At 51.9% G+C, this 18,963-nt stretch overlaps 2 protein-coding genes across 4 annotated transcripts in view; both read left to right on the forward strand.

The window, feature by feature from the left end:
- The window catches only part of ARL13A (ADP ribosylation factor like GTPase 13A), a 48,749-nt gene extending 45,837 nt beyond the window's left edge, over window positions 1–2,912 (forward strand). For all 3 annotated transcript variants that reach the window (XM_040322724.1, XM_040322722.1, XM_040322723.1), the window contains exon 10: window positions 2,654–2,912. In XM_040322724.1, the coding sequence (XP_040178658.1) occupies window positions 2,654–2,721 (68 nt within the window). In that variant the 3' untranslated portion in view covers window positions 2,722–2,912. The remainder of the gene's footprint in view (window positions 1–2,653) is intronic.
- A 2,870-nt stretch (window positions 2,913–5,782) lies between these two features.
- Window positions 5,783–12,910, forward strand: ZBTB26 (zinc finger and BTB domain containing 26). Its single transcript, XM_040322725.1, has 2 exons — window positions 5,783–5,894; window positions 10,505–12,910. The coding sequence occupies exon 2, from the start codon at window positions 10,571–10,573 to the stop codon at window positions 11,816–11,818; it is 1,248 nt and encodes a 415-aa protein (XP_040178659.1). The 5' UTR covers window positions 5,783–5,894; window positions 10,505–10,570; the 3' UTR covers window positions 11,819–12,910.
- The last annotated feature ends 6,053 nt before the right edge of the window (window positions 12,911–18,963 follow it).

The raw sequence follows: 18,963 nt of genomic DNA on the forward strand, positions 1-18,963 counted from the left end.
TATGGGCGCAAGTTCTTTCCGAATACAGAACTAAGCGCCTAAAGTTACAGCGGCGTAACGTATCTCCGATACGTTACGCCGGCCGGACAGATACGCTCAGGTATCTGAATCCGGCTCAGTGACACTTTGATGCATTTATGATTTTGGGGTCACATCCAGCCCGGGTAAACATGAACAAGAAGAGCATGGCCAGCAAGAACGGGCACTATGATTCCTCCAGCCCACTCACCTCCCCCCACCTCATAGCAAAGCCGGGCTTCTCTTATGCCGCGTACACACGATCATTTTTCGGCATGAAAAAAAACGACGTTTTTAAAAACGTCATTTAAAATGATGCTGTGTGGGTTGCACATCGTTTTTCGGCTTCTGAAAAACGACGTTTTTTTAAAATGTCGTTTTTCGTGTTGTAAAAAATTATCGTGTGTGGGCTAAAACTACGTAAAAAACCTGCGCATGCTCAGAAGCAAGTTATGAGACGGGAGCGCTCGTTCTGGTAAAACTACCATTCATAATGGAGTAAGCACATTCATCACTCTGTAACAGACAGAAAAGCGCAAATCGTCTTTTACTAAGGCCTTGTACAGACAGGCAAACATGTACGATGAAAACGGTCCGCATGCGAGGGAATGGCGGCCGCTCGGACATGTACGGTAGGTCTCTACAGACGACCGAACATGTCCGACGGGCAGGATTCCAGCGGGCTGTTTTAAAACATGTTCAGAAATATTTGCCCGCTGGAATCCTGTCCGCGGACCAGTTTCAGCAGACATGTTCGGTCGTGTGTACGGGGCCTTACACGGAATCGGCTAAAAGCAGCCCAAAGGCGAATGGAACTTCCCCTTTAGAGCGCCGGCGTAAGTGTTGTACGTCACCGCGCTTTGATCATCATTTTTCAAAAACGATGGTGTGTGGGCAACATCGTTTTTGATGATGAAGTTGGAAAAACAACGTTTTTTTTCATGCCGAAAAAGGATCGTGTGTACACGGCATTAGTCTCCGGAATCTCAGTTTCACCCTGATTGGAGCTGGGGAAGCCCCCCAAAAGCAGTACGTTGGGTGGGTCAAATCCATAGGGGACCCTGATGTAAGGCGGAACTCTGAAGGTGGACACCTGATGTAAGGGGGGACTCTGATGGGGACACCTGATGTAAGAGGGGACTCTGATGTAAGGGGGAACTCTGATGGGGACCCTGATGTAAGAGGGGACTATGATGGGGATCCTGATGTAAGAGGTGACTCTGATGGGGACACCTGATGTAAGTGGGGGATTCTGATGGGGACACTGATATAAGGGGGGGACTCTGATGGGGACCCAGATGAAAGAGGGGACCCTGATGTAAGGGGGGACTCTGATGGGGACCCTGATGTAAGAGGGGACCCTGATGTAAGAGGGGGCTCTGGTAGGGACTCTGATATAAAGGGGGCCCTGACATGTTTTTTTTTCTTTATGAAGCACAAATATTTGTGAAATATACAATGTGGTCCCTCATAATGAACAGTCTGGAGACCCCGGAATGTATAACAAGGTGTACAATGTTCATTTGGGAAACTTTGCCCCTAGTAGAGTTTTTCACAAATATCATGTTAGTGCCATCCAGTGGCCATGTTTGATATTACAGATTTAGATCTTTAAATACACTATTTAACCAAAAGTATTGGGACGCCGGCCGTTACACCCACATGATCTTTAATGGCATCCCAGTCTTAGTCTGTACGGTTCAATATTGAGTTGGCTCCGCCCCTTTTCAGCTATAACATCTTCACCTCTTCTGGGAAGGCCGCCCACAAGGTTTAGGGGTGTGTCTATGGGAAGGTTTGACCGTTCTTCCAGAAGAGCATTTGTAAAGGTCAGGGGCTGATGTTGGATGAGAAGGTCTGTATATTTTGGCAATATAGTGTATCTCCCCCCCCCCCCACTCAGGAAAGGAGGGAAAGGGGTTCCCATTAGGGAAGCTGTTGAAGTGTATGTAATCTTGAATGGAAAAATTCTCGTATATGCTCCCTTTTTGGTCGGTTAAAAGTGTAAAAATGTTGCTATGGGGCCCTATAACAATTTTTCTATGGGGCCCCATGATTCATAGTTGCTGTGGAACATACAACCTGGGTAAGAATGTTTCTCTTGTTGTGTAAGAAAAAAAAAGGTTACAAAATAATTTATAAAATGTGTTTGTGTATGTGTATATATATATATATAAATGTTTATATTATTATTTATTTTAATTATTATTATTAATATTTTTTATTATTATTATTAATATTATAAAAAAATATATATTATTATGTTGTAAAATATTATTTTTTTATTATTATTATTATTATTATTGTTTTAATTATTTATTAGTATTATTATTTTAATTAATAATAATAATAATAATAATAATAATAATAATAAAATATATAATAATAATAATAATAATTAAAATAATAATAATAATAATAATAAAATATATAATAATAATAATAATAATAATAATAATAATAATAAAATATATAATAATAAATAATAATTATTATTATTATTATTATTAATAATAAAAAAAGTAATAAAAAAATAATATTTTATTATTATTATTATTATTATTATTTTTTTATTATTTTACTTATTTATATATTATTTATAAGTATTATAATAATTTGATATTTCCTCCCTCAGATCTCTACAGAAGGGCGATGGACGCTCTAAAGCTGAAACAAGAAACACAAAGGAAGGTCAATCCATAACCACCGATGGAGAAGACGGTCCCTATGCTCCCTACATAGCAGATCCCACCAATCAGCATCGCAGACCGGGCTGGAATAACATTTCGGTGTAAATAATAATAATACAAAAGGGTAGTTTGTACAACACCACAGCTTATGTCATAGCATTTGATGTAACAGGTGGTATAATAAAGGATTATTTTGTCACATGGCAAATATCTGTGTCAGCAGGTGTCTACTTTCTGAAAGCTAAAGTGAAGGGGGGGGGGGGGGGTACTGAGGACTCTGATGTGAAGGGAAGGGGGTACTGAGGACTCTGATGTGAAGGCAGGGGGGTACTGAAGACTCTGATGGGAAGGGATAGGGGATGGGGGGGGGGACTGAGGACTCTGATTTTAAGGGAGGGGGGACAGAGGACTCTGATGTAAAGGGATGGGGGGGCACTGAGGACTCTGATGTGAAAGGAGGTGGGATGGGGGTACTGAGGACTCTGATGTGAAGGGAGGGGGGTACTGAGGACTGATGTGAAGGGACGGGGGATGGGGGGGTACTGAGGACTCTGATGTGAAGGGAAGGGAGATGGGGGGGTACTGAGGACTCTGATGTGAAGGGAGGGGGATGGGGGGGTACTGAGGACTCTGATGTGAAGGGAGGGGGGATAGGGGGGTACTGAGGACTCTGATGTGAAGGGAGGGGGGTACTGAGGACTCTGATGTGAAGGGAGGGGGGATGGGGGGTACTGAGGACTCTGATGTGAAGGGAGGGGGGATGGGGGGTACTGAGGACTCTGATGTGAAGGGAAGGGAGATGGGGGGGGTACTGAGGACTCTGATGTGAAGGGAGGGGGGATGGGGGGTACTGAGGACTCTGATGTGAAGGGAGGGGGGTACTGAGGACTCTGATGTGAAGGGAGGGGGGATGGGGGGTACTGAGGACTCTGATGTGAAGGGAGGGGGGAGGGGGGGTACTGAGGACTCTGATGTGAAGGGAGGGGGGTACTGAGGACTCTGATGTGAAGGGAGGGGGGAGGGGGGTACTGAGGACTCTGATGTGAAGGGAGGGGGGATGGGGGGTACTGAGGACTCTGATGTGAAGGAAGGGGGGAGGGGGGTACTGAGAACTCTGATGTGAAGGGAGGGGGGATGGGGGGTACTGAGGACTCTGATGTGAAGGGAGGGGGGATGGGGGGTACTGAGGACTCTGATGTGAAGGGAGGGGGGATGGGGGGGTACTGAGGACTCTGATGTGAAGGGAGGGGGGATGGGGGTACTGAAGACTCTGATGTGAAGGGAGGGGGGTACTGAGGACTGATGTGAAGGGACGGGGGATGGGGGAGTACTGAGGACTCTGATGTGAAGGGAAGGGGGATGGGGGGGTACTGAGGACTGATGTGAAGGGACGGGGGATGGGGGAGTACTGAGGACTCTGATGTGAAGGGAAGGTGGGATGGGGGGGTACTGAGGACACTGATGTGAAGGGAGGGGGGGTACTGAGGACTGATGTGAAGGGACGGGGGATGGGGGAGTACTGAGGACTCTGATGTGAAGGGAAGGGGGATGGGGGGGTACTGAGGACACTGATGTGAAGGGACAGTCCTCTCCAGCCAAACCTAACCCGGGACACCGCACCCTACATGGGCGAGAACTCCTGAGTACCACAAAAGCTCTGCAACTGCCCCCCCCCCTTAAAGGGACCCCAACTCAAATATTGGGGGAACGTACATGCCATCCAGGATACATTCCTCATTGACGTCTTGGGACAGAAAAGCTCCCAATCCTTCACTGGAGGCATCTGTTTGAACGACAATTTCTCCTGAGAAGTTCGGGACCAAAGTCCTGGTAGTCGGGGTTTGAAGGCTCTTCCCCACCCCAGGTATCTTTGAATCTTCGAAATCTCGGGCAATCCAGAGAGTCCTGGAAGTCAGACCTCTACAGCCAAACTTAACCGGGACGTCGCACCCTGACCCTACATGGGTGAGAACCCCTGAGTACCACAAAAGCTCTACAACTGTCTAAGTATCTTTGAATCTTCGAAATCCTGGGTCCCGAGTATAAATATGTCGATCCAGAGAGTCCTGGATTCAGTCCTCTCCAGCCAAACTTAACCCGGGACACCGCACCCTTCATGGGCAAAAACTCCTCAGTACCACAAAAGCTCTTCAACTGACCCCCCCCCCCCCCCCCAAAGTTTCTTTGAATCTTCGAAAAGCCGGGTCCCGAGTACAAATAGGTCGATCCAGAGAGTCCTGGAAGTCAGTCCTCTCCAGCCAAACTTAACCCGGGACACCGCACTCTATATGGGCGAGAACCCCTGAAACCAGCCTAAGCAGGGATCATCCTTTTTTTTCTCTCTTTTATACCTTCCTGTATTTGTTTGCGATATGTTTTATGTTTCCATTTGGATCATTTGTTGTTATTTTGTTTTCATCCAAATTCTTCGATTCACAATGAAACGCACCGCACACGACTATCGGATATATCGATGACGTTCTTCTGGCGTTCATAGAGGATCTACCAATGGTATGGGGGCAGCTTTGAAGTTGAGGAGGAGGGGGGTTCAAAATGGAACAAGAAGGGAAGTAAGTCCCGGGGAGGACGAGACAATGGTGGTGGGGAGAAGATGTTGGTGGGGGAAGGGGGGGCGGAGGGGGAACTGGATGAAGCGAAAGCAATGTCCTCACAAAAATGGCCGCCTCCGCCTCGGTCTTGGCAGGAGACGCTTTGTCCTCTAGTGTGCGTCCATGGAGAGTGACAGTACGACCTCCTCCTCCTCCTCCTCCTCATCATCATCATCCTCCTCCTCCTTCTCCTCCTCAGGAAGTCTTTGTACAGTCAGTCACCCCCCCCCCCCTCCTCCTCCATTGTGAGGCTGCAGATGGGAAAATCCTTTAAATAGGAAGTTGCAGCAACTGGCCAAACCGGTGTGGTGCAGGGGCACCAGGGGGAAGGGAGGGGGCACCAGGGGGAGGAAGGATGGGAGGGGGCACCAGGGGGAAGGGAGGGGGCACCAGGAGGAGGGGGGATGGGAGGGGGCACCAGGGGGAGGAGGCATGGGAGGGGGCACCAGGAGGAGGGGGCACCAGGGTAGCAGTGAGGGCGGAAATCCTCCTCTCCATGTATTGTCCCTTCACACAGACATGACGTCACTTCCAGTGCGACGGAGAAGGAACCAGAGGAGAGATTTCCTATCCTGAGGTATGTAGGGGGAGGGGGGGAATTAATGGCACCCCCCTGTGTGTCTGCTGAAGAGGATGAGGATGGGGGGACACCGGGGGGGGGTCCTGGTTAGAGCTCGGATAATGGAAGGAAGGTGGTGATGACAGCAGTGTGAGGGGGAGGTGTGCTCCCTATACAATGTCACACCTCAAAGATACTACCCACCTCTGATCAGCACTGGATCGCTTTTTAGAGGGCTGTAGAGGAGCCGCTTGTAGGTGGTCCGGAGGTGATTTGTAACCCCGCCCCCCTTACAACACACCTGTGTACTCCACCCCCCAACACACCTGTGTACTCCACCCCCCAACACACCTGTGTACTCCACCCTCCAACACACCTGTGTACTCCACCCCCCAGCACGCCTGTGTACTCCACCCCCCAACACACCTGTGTACCCCACCCCCCAACACGCCTGTGTACTCCACCCCCCAACACACCTGTGTACTCCACCCCCCAACACACCTGTGTACTCCACCCTCCAACACACCTGTGTACTCCACCCCCCAGCACGCCTGTGTACTCCACCCCCCAACACACCTGTGTACCCCACCCCCCAACACGCCTGTGTACTCCACCCCCCAACACACCTGTGTACTCCACCCCCCAACACACCTGTGTACCCCACCCCAACACACCTGTGTACTCCACCCCCCAACACACCTGTGTACTCCACCCCCCAACACACCTGTGTACTCCACCCCCCAACACACCTGTGTACTCCACCCCCCAACACACCTGTGTACTCCACCCCCCAGCACGCCTGTGTACTCCACCCCCAACACACCTGTGTACTCCACCCCCCAACACACCTGTATACTCCACCCCCCAACACACCTGTATACTCCACCCCCCAGCACGCCTGTGTACCCCCCCCCCAGCACGCCTGTGTACTCCACCCCCCAACACACCTGTGTACCCCACCCCCCAACACACCTGTGTACCCCCCCCCCCAACACGCCTGTGTACTCCACCCCCAACACACCTGTGTACCCCACCCCCCAACACACCTGTGTACTCCACCCCCCAACACACCTGTGTACTCCACCCCCAACACACCTGTGTACTCCACCCCCCAACACACCTGTATACTCCACCCCCCAACACACCTGTATACTCCACCCCCCAGCACGCCTGTGTACTCCCCCCCCAGCACGCCTGTGTACTCCACCCCCCAACACACCTGTGTACCCCACCCCCCAACACACCTGTGTACCCCACCCCCCAACACGCCTGTGTACTCCACCCCCAACACACCTGTGTACCCCACCCCCCAACACACCTGTGTACCCCACCCCCCAACACGCCTGTGTACTCCACCCCCAACACACCTGTGTACCCCACCCCCCAACACGCCTGTGTACTCCACCCCCCAACACACCTGTGTACCCCACCCCCCAACACACCTGTGTACTCCACCCCCCAACACACCTGTGTACCCCTCTAGGGTTGCCACTTTCTCTTCAAGCCAAACCCCAACACTTTAGCAGTAAATGATTTCTTTCTACACATTTGTAGGATTGTAAGAGATCTGGGACACCTCGGGGGCTCCAAGGAGATCGGAAATGTGCCCCTCCCCCTCCTGTCCGGCCTTCTTCTGAGACACACCCCTCCCCCTCCTGTCCGGCCTTCTTCTGAGACACACCCCTCCCCCTCCTGTCCGGCCTTCTTCTGAGACACACCCCTCCCCCTCCTGTCCGGCCTTCTTCTGAGACACACCCCTCCCCCTCCTGTCCGGCCTTCTTCTGAGCCACATTCCAGTATGAATATTGTGTGTCCGGGTGTCAGGTGGACTAAAACCCGGACATATGATTCAAATTCCGGACAGGTGACAACCCTATACCCTTCCCCCCACCCAACACACCTCTGTACCCCCCACACACCTCTGATGAGGTGACAGTGATGGGTGCAGATGAGGCGGCGCTAATGAGGCGGCACTAATGGGCGCTGATGAGGTGGCACTGATGGGTGCTGATGAGGCGCTGATGAGGTGGCACTGATGGGCGCTGATGAGGTGGTACTGATGGGCGCTGATGAGGTGGTACTGATGAGGTGCTGATGAGGCGGCGCTGATGGGTGCTGATGAGGTGGCACTGATGAGGCGCTCATGAGGCGGGCGCTGATAAGGTAGTACTGATGGGCGCTGATGAGGCGGCGCTGATGAGGCAGGCGCTGATGAGGTGGCGATCATGAGGTCCGCTGATGAGGTGGCACTGATGGGCGCTGATGAGGTGGCACTGATGAGGTGGCACTGATGAGGCGCTGATGGGTGCTGATGAGGCGGGCGCTGATGAGGTGGCACTGATGGGCGCTGATGAGGTGGCGATGATGAGGTGGCACTGATGGGCGCTGATGAGGTGGCGATGATGAGGTGGCACTGATGGGTGCTGATGAGGCGCTGATGAGGTGGCGCTGATGAGGCGCTGATGAGGCGGCGCTGATGAGGTGGCACTGATGAGGCGCTCATGAGGCGGGCGCTGATAAGGTAGTACTGATGGAGGAACCCCTAGAGAAAGCTCCGGAGGACCCCTAGAGAAAGCTCTGGAGGAACCCCTAGAGAAAGCTCTGGAGGAACCCTACAGAAAGCTCTGGAGGAACCCCTAGAGAAAGCTCTGGAGGAACCCCTAGAGAAAGCTCTGGAGGAGCCCCTAGAAAAAGCTCTGGAGGAGCCCCTAGAGAAAGCTCTGGAGGAACCCTAGAGAAAGCTCTGGAGGAACCCCTAGAGAAAGCTCTGGAGGAACCCCTAGAGAAAGCTCTGGAGGAACCCCTAGAGAAAGCTCTGGAGGAACCCCTAGAGAAAGCTCTGGAGGAACCCCTAGAGAAAGCTCTGGAGGAACCCTAGAGAAAGCTCTGGAGGAACCCTAGAGAAAGCTCTGGAGGAACCCTAGAGAAAGCTCTGGAGGAACCCCTAGAGAAAGCTCTGGAGGAACCCTAGAGAAAGCTCTGGAGGAATCCTAGAGAAAGCTCTGGAGGAACCCCTAGAGAAAGCTCTGGAGGAACCCCTCGAGAAAGCTCTGGAGGAACCCTAGAGAAAGCTCTGGAGGAACCCCTAGAGAAAGCTCTGGAGGAACCCTAGAGAAAGCTCTGGAGGAACCCCTAGAGAAAGCTCTGGAGGAACCCAAGAGAAAGCTCTGGAGGAACCCTAGAGAAAGCTCTGGAGGAACCCTAGAGAAAGCTCTGGAGGAACCCCTAGAGAAAGCTCTGGAGGAACCCGAGAGAAAGCTCTGGAGGAACCCCTAGAGAAAGCTCTGGAGGAACCCCTAGAGAAAGCTCTGGAGGAACCCCTAGAGAAAACTCTGGAGGAACCCTAGAGAAAGCTCTGGAGGAGCCCTAGAGAAAGCTCTGGAGGAACCCTAGAGAATGCTCTGGAGGAACCTTAGCGAAACCTCTGGAGGAACCCCTAGAGAAAGCTCTGGAGGAACCCCTAGAGAAAGCTCTGGAGGAACCCTAGAGAAAGCTCTGGAGGAACCCCTAGAGAAAGCTCTGGAGGAACCCCTAGAGAAAGCTCTGGAGGAATCCTAGAGAAAGCTCTGGAGGAACTCTAGAGAAAGCTCTGGAGGAACCCCTAGAGAAACCTTTGGAGGAATCCCTAGAGAAACCTCTGGAGGAATCCTAGAGAAAGCTCTGGAGGAACCCCTAGAGAAAGCTCTGGAGGAACCCCTAGAGAAAGCTCTGGAGGAACCCCTAGAGAAAGCTCTGGAGGAACCCCTAGAGAAAGCTCTGGAGGAACCCCTAGAGAAAGCTCTGGGGGAACCCTAGAGAAAGCTCTGGAGGAACTCTAGAGAAAGCTCTGGAGGAACCCCTAGAGAAAGCTCTGGAGGAACTCTAGAGAAACCTTCGAAAGAATCCCTAGAGAAAGCTCTGGAGGAACCCCTAGAGAAAGCTCTGGAGGAACCCTAGAGAAAGCTCTGGAGGAACCTTAGCGAAAGCTCTGGAGGAACCCTAGAGAAAGCTTGGAAGGAACCCTAGAGAAAGCTCGGAAGGAACCCTAGAGAAAGCTCTGGAGGAACCCCTAGAGAAAGCTTGGGAGAACCCCTAGAAAACTCTGGAGGAACCCCTAGAGAAAGCTCTGGAGGAACCTTAGCGAAACCTCTGGAGGAACCCCTAGAGAAAGCTCTGGAGGAACCCCTAGAGAAAGCTCTGGAGGAACCTTTGAAGGAATCCCTAGAGAAAGCTCTGGAGGAACCCTAGAGAAAGCTCTGGAGGAACCTTTGGAGGAATCCCTAGAGAAAGCTCTGGAGGAACTCTAGAGATAGCTCTGGGAAACCCCTAGACAACTCTGAAGGAACCCTAGAGAAACCTCTGGAGAAACCCCTAAAGAAAGCTCTGGAGGAACCCCTAGAAACCTCTGGAGGAGCCCTAGAGAAAGCTCTGGAGGAACCCTAGAAACCTCTGGAGGAACCCTAAAGATCTATGGAACCCTGTTTGAGGTTGGCCAATCGAGCCAGCATCCACACACACCATGAAGGTCATCATAAAGAGATGTTCTATGGCCATTATATTCTATTTTAGGTACATGATTACAAACTAGGTGAAAAACGATGGAATGATATAAAACTTGTAACGTAACGTGTTCCTTGTTTCTTTTCCAGATGTTGACGTCACCTCCCCGCTTCTGGAATGGTCCTTTATAGAACTTCAGCACTTCAGAACCAAAAATGTGTGAAAAAACAGGAGTGCTCCACTTCAAGCTGGAGAACCATGGAGACTCCATGTTGGGACGGATGAACGCTTTAAGAGAACAGAACAAGTTCTGCGATGTCACCGTGTACATCGACGACGCCGAAGTCCCGGGACACAAAGTGGTGTTTGCCGCCGGCTCGCCCTACTTAAGGGACCAATTCTTACTCAGCGATTCCCAAGAAGTCCATATCTCCATTCTGCAGAACTCTGAGGCTGGGAAGCATCTTCTCATGTCCTGTTACACGGGGGTCCTGGAATTCCCCGAGATGGACCTCGTCAACTACCTGACGGCGGCCAGCTTCCTGCAGATGAGCCACGTGGTGGAGCGATGCACGCAAGCCTTGTGGAAGTTCATTAAGCCGCAGCAAGCGACTGAGGGGACCACGGATGAAGAAGAGACCAAACCGGCACCGGAGGTTGACGAGCCGGAAGGGGACATAGAGGATTCCATGAAGCCGGACTCTCCGGTGGCCTCCATCTCAGAAGATAGTATAGACAATGATGATATTCAGATCGTCAAGGTTGAGTCGATAAGTGAGGTCCCACCAAATGATAAGGCCAAGGTCAGTCAAAGCCAGTTTATGACTTCCGACCAGACTGCCCTCCACTCCTTGGAGCCCCAACACTCCCTCATCAACTCCACCGTAGAAAACCGGGCCGGAGACACGGACACCAACCCCGCCCACAACTACGCCGTGTCCGATAACAGCAGCGATAACATGGGGCCCTCCCCTAAAGAACTTTTCGGGCCCAGCAGTAGGATTTTGGACAAGACCCTCCAATGGCACCACCAGTGCCCCAAATGCACCCGAGTGTTTCGGCACTTGGAGAACTACGCCAACCACCTAAAAATGCACAAACTGTTCATGTGCCTGCTGTGCGGGAAAACCTTCACCCAGAAGGGCAACCTGCACCGGCACATGCGGGTCCACGCCGGAATCAAACCCTTCCAGTGCAAAATCTGCGGCAAAACCTTTTCCCAGAAATGTTCTCTGCAGGACCACCTCAACCTTCACAGCGGGGACAAGCCGCACAAGTGCAACTACTGCGACATGGTCTTCGCCCACAAACCCGTGCTGAGGAAGCACCTCAAACAGCTGCACGGCAAAAACAGTTTCGACAACGCCCACGAGAGGGGCGCGCAGGACATCGGCCTGGACTATGAGGCTTTCGCCGGCGCCCATGACGGCAGCGAACTGATTTCACAGAGTCTGCACCAATGAGAAGGAAGGGCGTTTTTGATACATTGTAACGCTGACCTTTTGGTGAAATATTTTTGTTATAAATCAGCACAAGGGACGGTACTTACCATGTATAAATATGGTCCCATGTGCTGGTGGCTGGTGAGCTCATTTAAATCTTCATTCCTCTGCCCCCCGAATACCCCACTGCTGTGATCTTCGGGGGCAGAAGGGGAAGCTGCCCTGGGCACAGTATGCTTATGTGTTGGGGGCCACAAGGCAGGAGACCATAGATACATTCAACCAACCCTCACCCAGATACCCCTGCAACTGTGATCTTCCAGTACTGAAGGCAAGGCTGGGACTGTAGGGGGGCAATAGGGGAAGATGCCCTGGGCACAGTCTTTTTATGTGTTGGGGGAAGGGGGTGCCACGAGGCAGGAGCCCATAGATGCATTCAATTGAGTTGAAAGTCTACCCTCATCCCAGATACCCCTGCAGCTAGTATCTTCTGGTGCTGCACCCGGGCTGGCACTATTGGGGGGGGGGGGCGGGGGACAGGAGCGGAAGCTGCCCCGGGCACAGTGTCCTTATGTGTTGTGTGTTGGGGGTGACACGAGGCAGGAGCCCATAGATACATTCAACCAAGATGAAGGTCCACCCTCACCCCAGATAGCCCTGCAGCTGTGATCTTCCAGTACTGCAGGCAAGGCTGGGACTGTAGGGGGGGGGGGGCAAGAGGGAAAGATGCCCTGGGCACAGTCTTTTTATGTGTTGGGGAAGGGGGTTGCCACGGGCAGGAGCCGAAAGATACATTCAATTGAGTTGAAAGTCCACCCTGCCCCTGGATACCCCTGCAGCTATGATCTTCCGGTGTTGCAGGCAGGGCTGGGACTATGTGGGGGCAGGAGGGACAGCTGCCCTAGGCACAGTATCATTACATGTTGTGGAAGGGTGGGTGGTGCCACAAGGCAGGAGCCCATAGATACCTTCAACCAAGCTGAAAGTCCAAACTCACTGCAGATGCCCCTACAGCTGTGTTTTTTTGGTGCTGTGGGCAAGGCCAAGACTAGGGGAGAGGGGCATGAGGAGAAAATTCCTTGGGCACAGTGTTGCAGGCAGGGCTGAGACTGGGGGTGGGGGGAAGGAGCGGAAGCTGCCCTGGGCACAGAATCCTTACATGTTGGGGGTGTGGGGGGGGGGGGTGCCACGAGGCAGGAGCCCATAGATACATTTAATTGAGTTGAAAGTCCACCCTCACCCCGGATACTCCTGTAGCTCTGTTCTTTTGGTGCTGTGGGCAAGGCCAAGACTAGGGAAGGGGGGCATGAGGAGCAGATGCCCTGGGCACAGTGTTGCAGGCAGGGCTGGGACTATAGGGGTGGGGGCAGGAGTGGCAGCTTTCCTGGGCACAGTATCCTTACGTGTGGTGCAGGAGCCCATAGATACCTTCAACCAAGCTGAAAGTCTAAACTCACCTCAGATGCCCCTACAGCTCTGTTCTTTTGCTGCTGTGGGCAAGGCTGAAAGACTAGGGGAGGGGGGCATGAGGAGAAGATGCCCTGGGCACAGTGTTGCAGGCAGGGCTGGGACCATGGGGGTGGGAGGGACAGGAGGGGAAGCTTCCCCGGGCACAGTGTTCTTATATGTTGGGGGACACGTGGCAGGAGCCCATAGATACCTTCCAAACTGAGTCCAAACTCACCTCAGATGCCCCTACAGCTGTGTTCTTTTTCTGCTGTGGGCAAGGCTGAAAGACTAGGGGAGGGGGGCACGAGGAGAAGATGCCCTGGGCACCATGTCCTTATGTGTTGGGAGAAGGGGGGGTGCCACGAGGCAGGAGCCCATAGATACCTTCAACCAAGCTGAAAGCCCAAACTCACCTCAGATGCCCCTGCAGCTTTGTTCTTTTGGTGCTGTGGGCAAGACCAAGACTAGGGGAGGGGGCATGAGGAGCAGATGCCCTGGGCACAGTGCTGCAGGCAGAGCTGGGACTATGGGGGTGGGGGGTCGTAGTGAAAGCTGCCCTGGGCACAGTATCCTTACGTGTTGGGGGAAGGAGGGGTGCCACGAGGCAGGAGCCCATAGATACCTTCAACCAAGCTGAAAGTCCAACCTCACCTCAGATGCCCTGGGCACAGTGTTGCAGGCAGGGCTGGGACCATGGGGGCGGGAGGGGAAGCTGACCCAGGGCACAGTGTCCTTATATGTTGGGGGAGGGGGGGGGGCACGAGGCAGAAGCCCATAGATACTTTCTAAACTGAGTCCAACCTCACCTCAGATGCCCCTACAGCTGTGTTCTTTTGCTGCTGTGGGCAAGGCTGAAAGACTAGGGAAGGGGGGCATGAGGAGCAGATGCCCTGGGCACCATGTCCTTATGTGTTGGGGGAAGGGGGGGTGCCACGAGGCAGCAGCCCATAGATACCTTCAACCAAGCTGAAAGCCCAAACTCACCTCTGATGCCCCTTCTTTTGCTGCTGTGGGCAAGGCTGGAAGACTAGGGGAGGGGGCATGAGGAGCAGATGCCCTGGGCACAGAATACCTACTTGTTTGGGGTGGGAGGGGGGTGCCACGAGGCAGGAGCCCACGGATAAATTGAATCGATCTGAAAGTCCAAACTCAAGCCAGATATCCCTACAGCTGAGATCTTCCGATGCCTCCACCTCCTCCATTCATAGAGCGCGTTCCATTGGCTGAAGCCTCTATGAATGGAGCAGAGGAGAGAAGGGGCCGGCGTAGTCAGCAGCACTTTTGAGGTCCAGCAGCTCGTTTTAACCCCCCCCCCACCCCCCTGTAGCACTGGAAGATCACAGCTGTGATGGGATTGGGGGGCAGAGGGCAGAAGATATCAATGAAGATGGCAGCCACCAGTACAAGGGACACTTCTCATTCATTGGACCATCCCTTGTGCTGATGGGGAAAATGTCCACCGAGTCATCTCCCACCCATGAAATGGACAAACGAAGTGGGTCTGGACAGATATAAGATAGCGCCACCTAGCGATACCTCCACGCGAGTAGCGGTGTAGTAGCAGTGCCTATTCCAGCTTCTAGAGGGATCCCACCGATATGGTATACACATAGTTACATTGGACCAAACTGGACCAGAGGCGGCTCTTTAATTAGGCAAATTAGGCGGTCGCCTAAGGCCTCGCACTCACAGGGGCCTCGCGGCCGCCTAATTTGCCTCTGCTCGACCTTTAACCTCGTAGTTTTCTGTGTTCTTACTATCCAATGAATACGTCCGATCCGACACCCCCGGGGCCACCCAATCATAAACCCTTCCCGGTGTAGATTGTATCTCTTTTGTTTCCTACGGGATGAAGTTTCTTTGTGGCGGCACAAACATGTCCGAGTGTTTTCCATTGTTACACAATAAAGATCGTCGTCCTCAGAGATCTGTGATTTCCTGGCATCCAATCCCGACAGAGATACTCAAGTCTGTATTCTATAACTCGAAAAAAAGTCCCTCTATTGCTGCTATGACCTGGCTTCCTGATCGGGGGTGGCTACATTCCTTCTCCACAATCCCACTGTATGTAGGAATGTAGCCACCCTTTCTTGGTCTCACTGTATGTAGGAATGTAGCCACCCTTTCTTGGTTACACTGTATGTAGGAAAATAGGCACCTTATATTGGTCCCAATATATGTAGGAAGGTAGCCACCCTCTCTTGGTCCCACTGTATGTAGAAATGTAGCCACCCTCTCTTGGTCCCAATGTATGTAGGAATGTAGCCACCCTGTCTTGGTCTCACTGTATGTAGGAATGTAGCCACCCTGTCTTGGTCTCACTGTATGTAGAACGTAGCCACCCTGTCTTGGTCTCGCTGTATGTAGGAATGTAGCCACCCTCTCTTGGTCTCACTGTATGTAGAACGTAGCCACCTTGTATTGGTCCCAATGTATGTAGGAATGTAGCCGCTCTTTCTTGGTCCCACTGTATGTAAAAAACGTAACCACCCTGTCTTGTTCCTACTGTATGTAGAAATGTAGCCACCCTCTCTTGGTCTCACTGTATGTAGGAAAGTAGCCACCCTGTCTTGTTCCTACTGTATGTAGAAATGTAGCCACCCTCTCTTGGTCTCACTGTATGTAGGAAAGTAGCCACCCTCTCTTGTTCCCACTGTATGTAGGAATGAGGCCACCCTCTCTTGGTCTCACTGTATGTAGGAGGGTAGCCACCCTTCCTTGGTCCCGCTGTATGTAGGAATGTAGCCACCCTCTCTTGGTCCCACTGTATGTAGGAATGTAGCCACCCTCTCTTGGTCTCACTGTATGTAGGAATGTAGCCACCCTCTCTTGTTCCCACTGTATGTAGGAAAGTAGCAACCTTGTATTGGCCCCAATGTATCTAGGAATGTAGCCACTCTCTCTTGGTCCCGCTGTATGTAGAAATGTAGCCACCCTCTCTTGGTCTCACTGTATGTAGACAAGTAGCCACCCTTTCTTGGTCCCAATGTATGTAGGAACGTAGCCACTTCCTCTTGGTCACACTGTATGTAGGAATGTAGCCTCCCTCTCTTGGTCCCACTGTATGTAGGAACGTAGCCACTTTCTCTTGGTCTCACTGTATGTAGGAATGAAGTCTCCGTCTCTTGGTCCCAATGTATGTAGGAATGTAGCCACCCTCTCTTGATCGCACTGTATGTAGTAAAGTAGCCACCCTCTCTTGGTCCCAATGTATGTAGGAACGTAGCCACCCTCTCTTGATCACACCGTATGTAGGAATGTAGCCTCCCTCTCTTGGTTACACTGTATGTAGGAACATAGCACCTTCTCTTGGTCCCAATGTATGTAGGAAAGTAGCTTTTTAGTTACATACATTTGTACATCACACATCCCCCGGTGTACATCAAACCTCGTTGTCATACAGAACAGCAGAACATATCGTTTTTCGGAACCCTCCTATCAGATCAGAATGGTTAATGGAGCACCTTCTCTACGCGTTTCCAGGGCCCAGGGCTCACGTCCTCAGGGGGCGCACACAAGGATTTAGAACAATGGTGGTGTTACAATAATATCATTAAAAATCTTGAGTGCCATTCAGGGTGGCAACCGTGCCGACGCCGAGCACAAAATGAGCCAAAAGGGGTTCTAGGAGGGATTTTGTTTTCACCCAGCGTGTGGCGCCACGTGTAAAACAAAACCGCAGAGTCAACCAACAAAGCGGGCGTGTCAAACGGTCTCCTCCCGAAGAGGAAGGGCCCCTTCCTGAACAGTCCGGAGGTAAGTCAGACTCAGGTCCACCTACCCGAAAAGACCTCGCTCCTCATGATCAGCCAAAGCCAACCTACAGGTACTGGGTGAGGGGCTCTCCGAAGAGAGACCCCCCCCCCCCCGATGACCATCCTCCCCCTAGACGTCAGCATAGACCAGAAGATCGGGACCCTGCCACCCTCAGAAGGAAGGTGATCGGAGAGGAAGAGAAGATAGGTGGTTGTAGAACAAGAGAAGGTAGGTGATCGGAGAGGAAGGAAAGGTAGGTGATCGGAGAGGAAGAGAAGGTAGGTGGTTGTAGAAAAAGAGAAGGTAGGTAATCAGAGAGGAAGAGAAGATAAGTGGTTGTAGAAGAAGAGAAGGTAGGTAATCAGAGAGGAAGGAAAGGTAGGTGATCAGAGAGGAAGAGAAGGTAGGTGAAGGAAAGGTAGGTTATCAGAGAGGAAGAGAAGGTAGGTGATCGGAGAGGAAGGAAAGGTAGGTGATCAGAGAGGAAGAGAAGATAGGTGGTTGTAGAAGAAGAGAAGGTAGGTGATCGGAGAGGAAGGGAAGGTGGGTGATGGGAGAGGAAGGGAAGATAGGCGATCGAAGAGGAAGGGAAGGAAGGTGATAGGAGAGGAGGAGAAGGTAGGTGATCGAAGAGGGAGAGAAGGTAGGTGATCGGAAAGAAAGGAGGGGTAGGTGATTGGCGAGGAAGGGAAGGTAGGTGACCGGAGAGAGAGAAGAGAAGGTAGGTGATTGGAGAGGAGGAGAAGGTAGATGATCAGAGAGGAAGAGAAGATAGGTGGTTGTAGAAGAAGAGAAGGTAGGTGATCTGAGAGGAAGGGAAGATAGGTGGTTGTAGAAGAGAAGGTAGGTGATCTGAGAGGAAGGGAAGATAGGTGATCGAAGAGGAAGGGAAGGAAGGTGATAGGAGAGGAGGAGAAGGTAGGTGATCGAAGAGGGAGAGAAGGTGGGTGATCGGAAAGAAAGGAGGGGTAGGTGATTGGAGAGGAAGGGAAGGTAGGTGACCGGAGAGAGAGAAGAGAAGGTAGGTGATCAGAGAGGAGGAGAAAGTAGGTGATTGGAGAGGAGGAGAAGGTAGGTGATCGAAGAGGAGGAGAAGGTAGGTGATCGGAGAGGAGGAGACGGTAGGTGATTGGAGAGGAGGAGAAGGTAGGTGATCAGAAAGAAAGGAAAGGTAGGTGATCGTAAAGGAAGAAAAGGTAGGTAATCGGAGATGAAGGGAAGATAGGTGATCGAAGAGGAAGGGAAGGTAGGTGATCGGAGAGGAGGAGAAGGTAGTTGATCGGAGAGGAGGAGAAGTTAGGTGATCGGAAAGAAAGGAAGGGTAGGTGATTGGAGAGGAAGGGAAGGTAGGTGACCAGAGAGGAGGAGAAGGTAGGTGACCATAGAGGAGGAGAAGGTAGGTGATCGGTGAGGAGGAGAAGGTAGGTGATCAGAGTGCTTTGTGTTCTGTATCTCTCCTCTGAGTGTACAATTGGTATATCTTATATCGTATATCTATATATATTATCTCATCAATAATGATCAGATCACTAATATTATGCTAATTTGACAAATTGGTCCGAAGTCTGGAGACCCTCCGAGATGTCCATCCCCATCCCCCCCCCCCCTGAGCTTTGTGTCCAATCCTAGATGCCCCCGAGGGGTTTCCGGAGGAGATCGGTGTCTTTTCAGGAGTGTATTCACATATGTCCGACCCTCACCATCGTATGGCCTGAGCTTTACCTGCTGTGTACCGGCCTTGGGTGCTTCATACAGCCTACATGATGTGTAGAAGATCAGTGGACCCTCTCTGGCCAACCACGCCAAAGGGATCCCTCTCTGACCAACCACGCCAAAGGGATCCCTCTCTGACCAACCACGCCAAAGTGATCCCTCTCTGGCCAACCACGCCAAAGTGATCCCTCTCTGGCCAACCACGCCAAAGGGATCCCTCTCTGGCCAACCACGCCAAAGTGATCCCT

Source organism: Rana temporaria, chromosome 9, assembly GCF_905171775.1.
Source record: "Rana temporaria chromosome 9, aRanTem1.1, whole genome shotgun sequence".
In the NCBI taxonomy this organism is placed as follows: domain Eukaryota; kingdom Metazoa; phylum Chordata; class Amphibia; order Anura; family Ranidae; genus Rana; species Rana temporaria.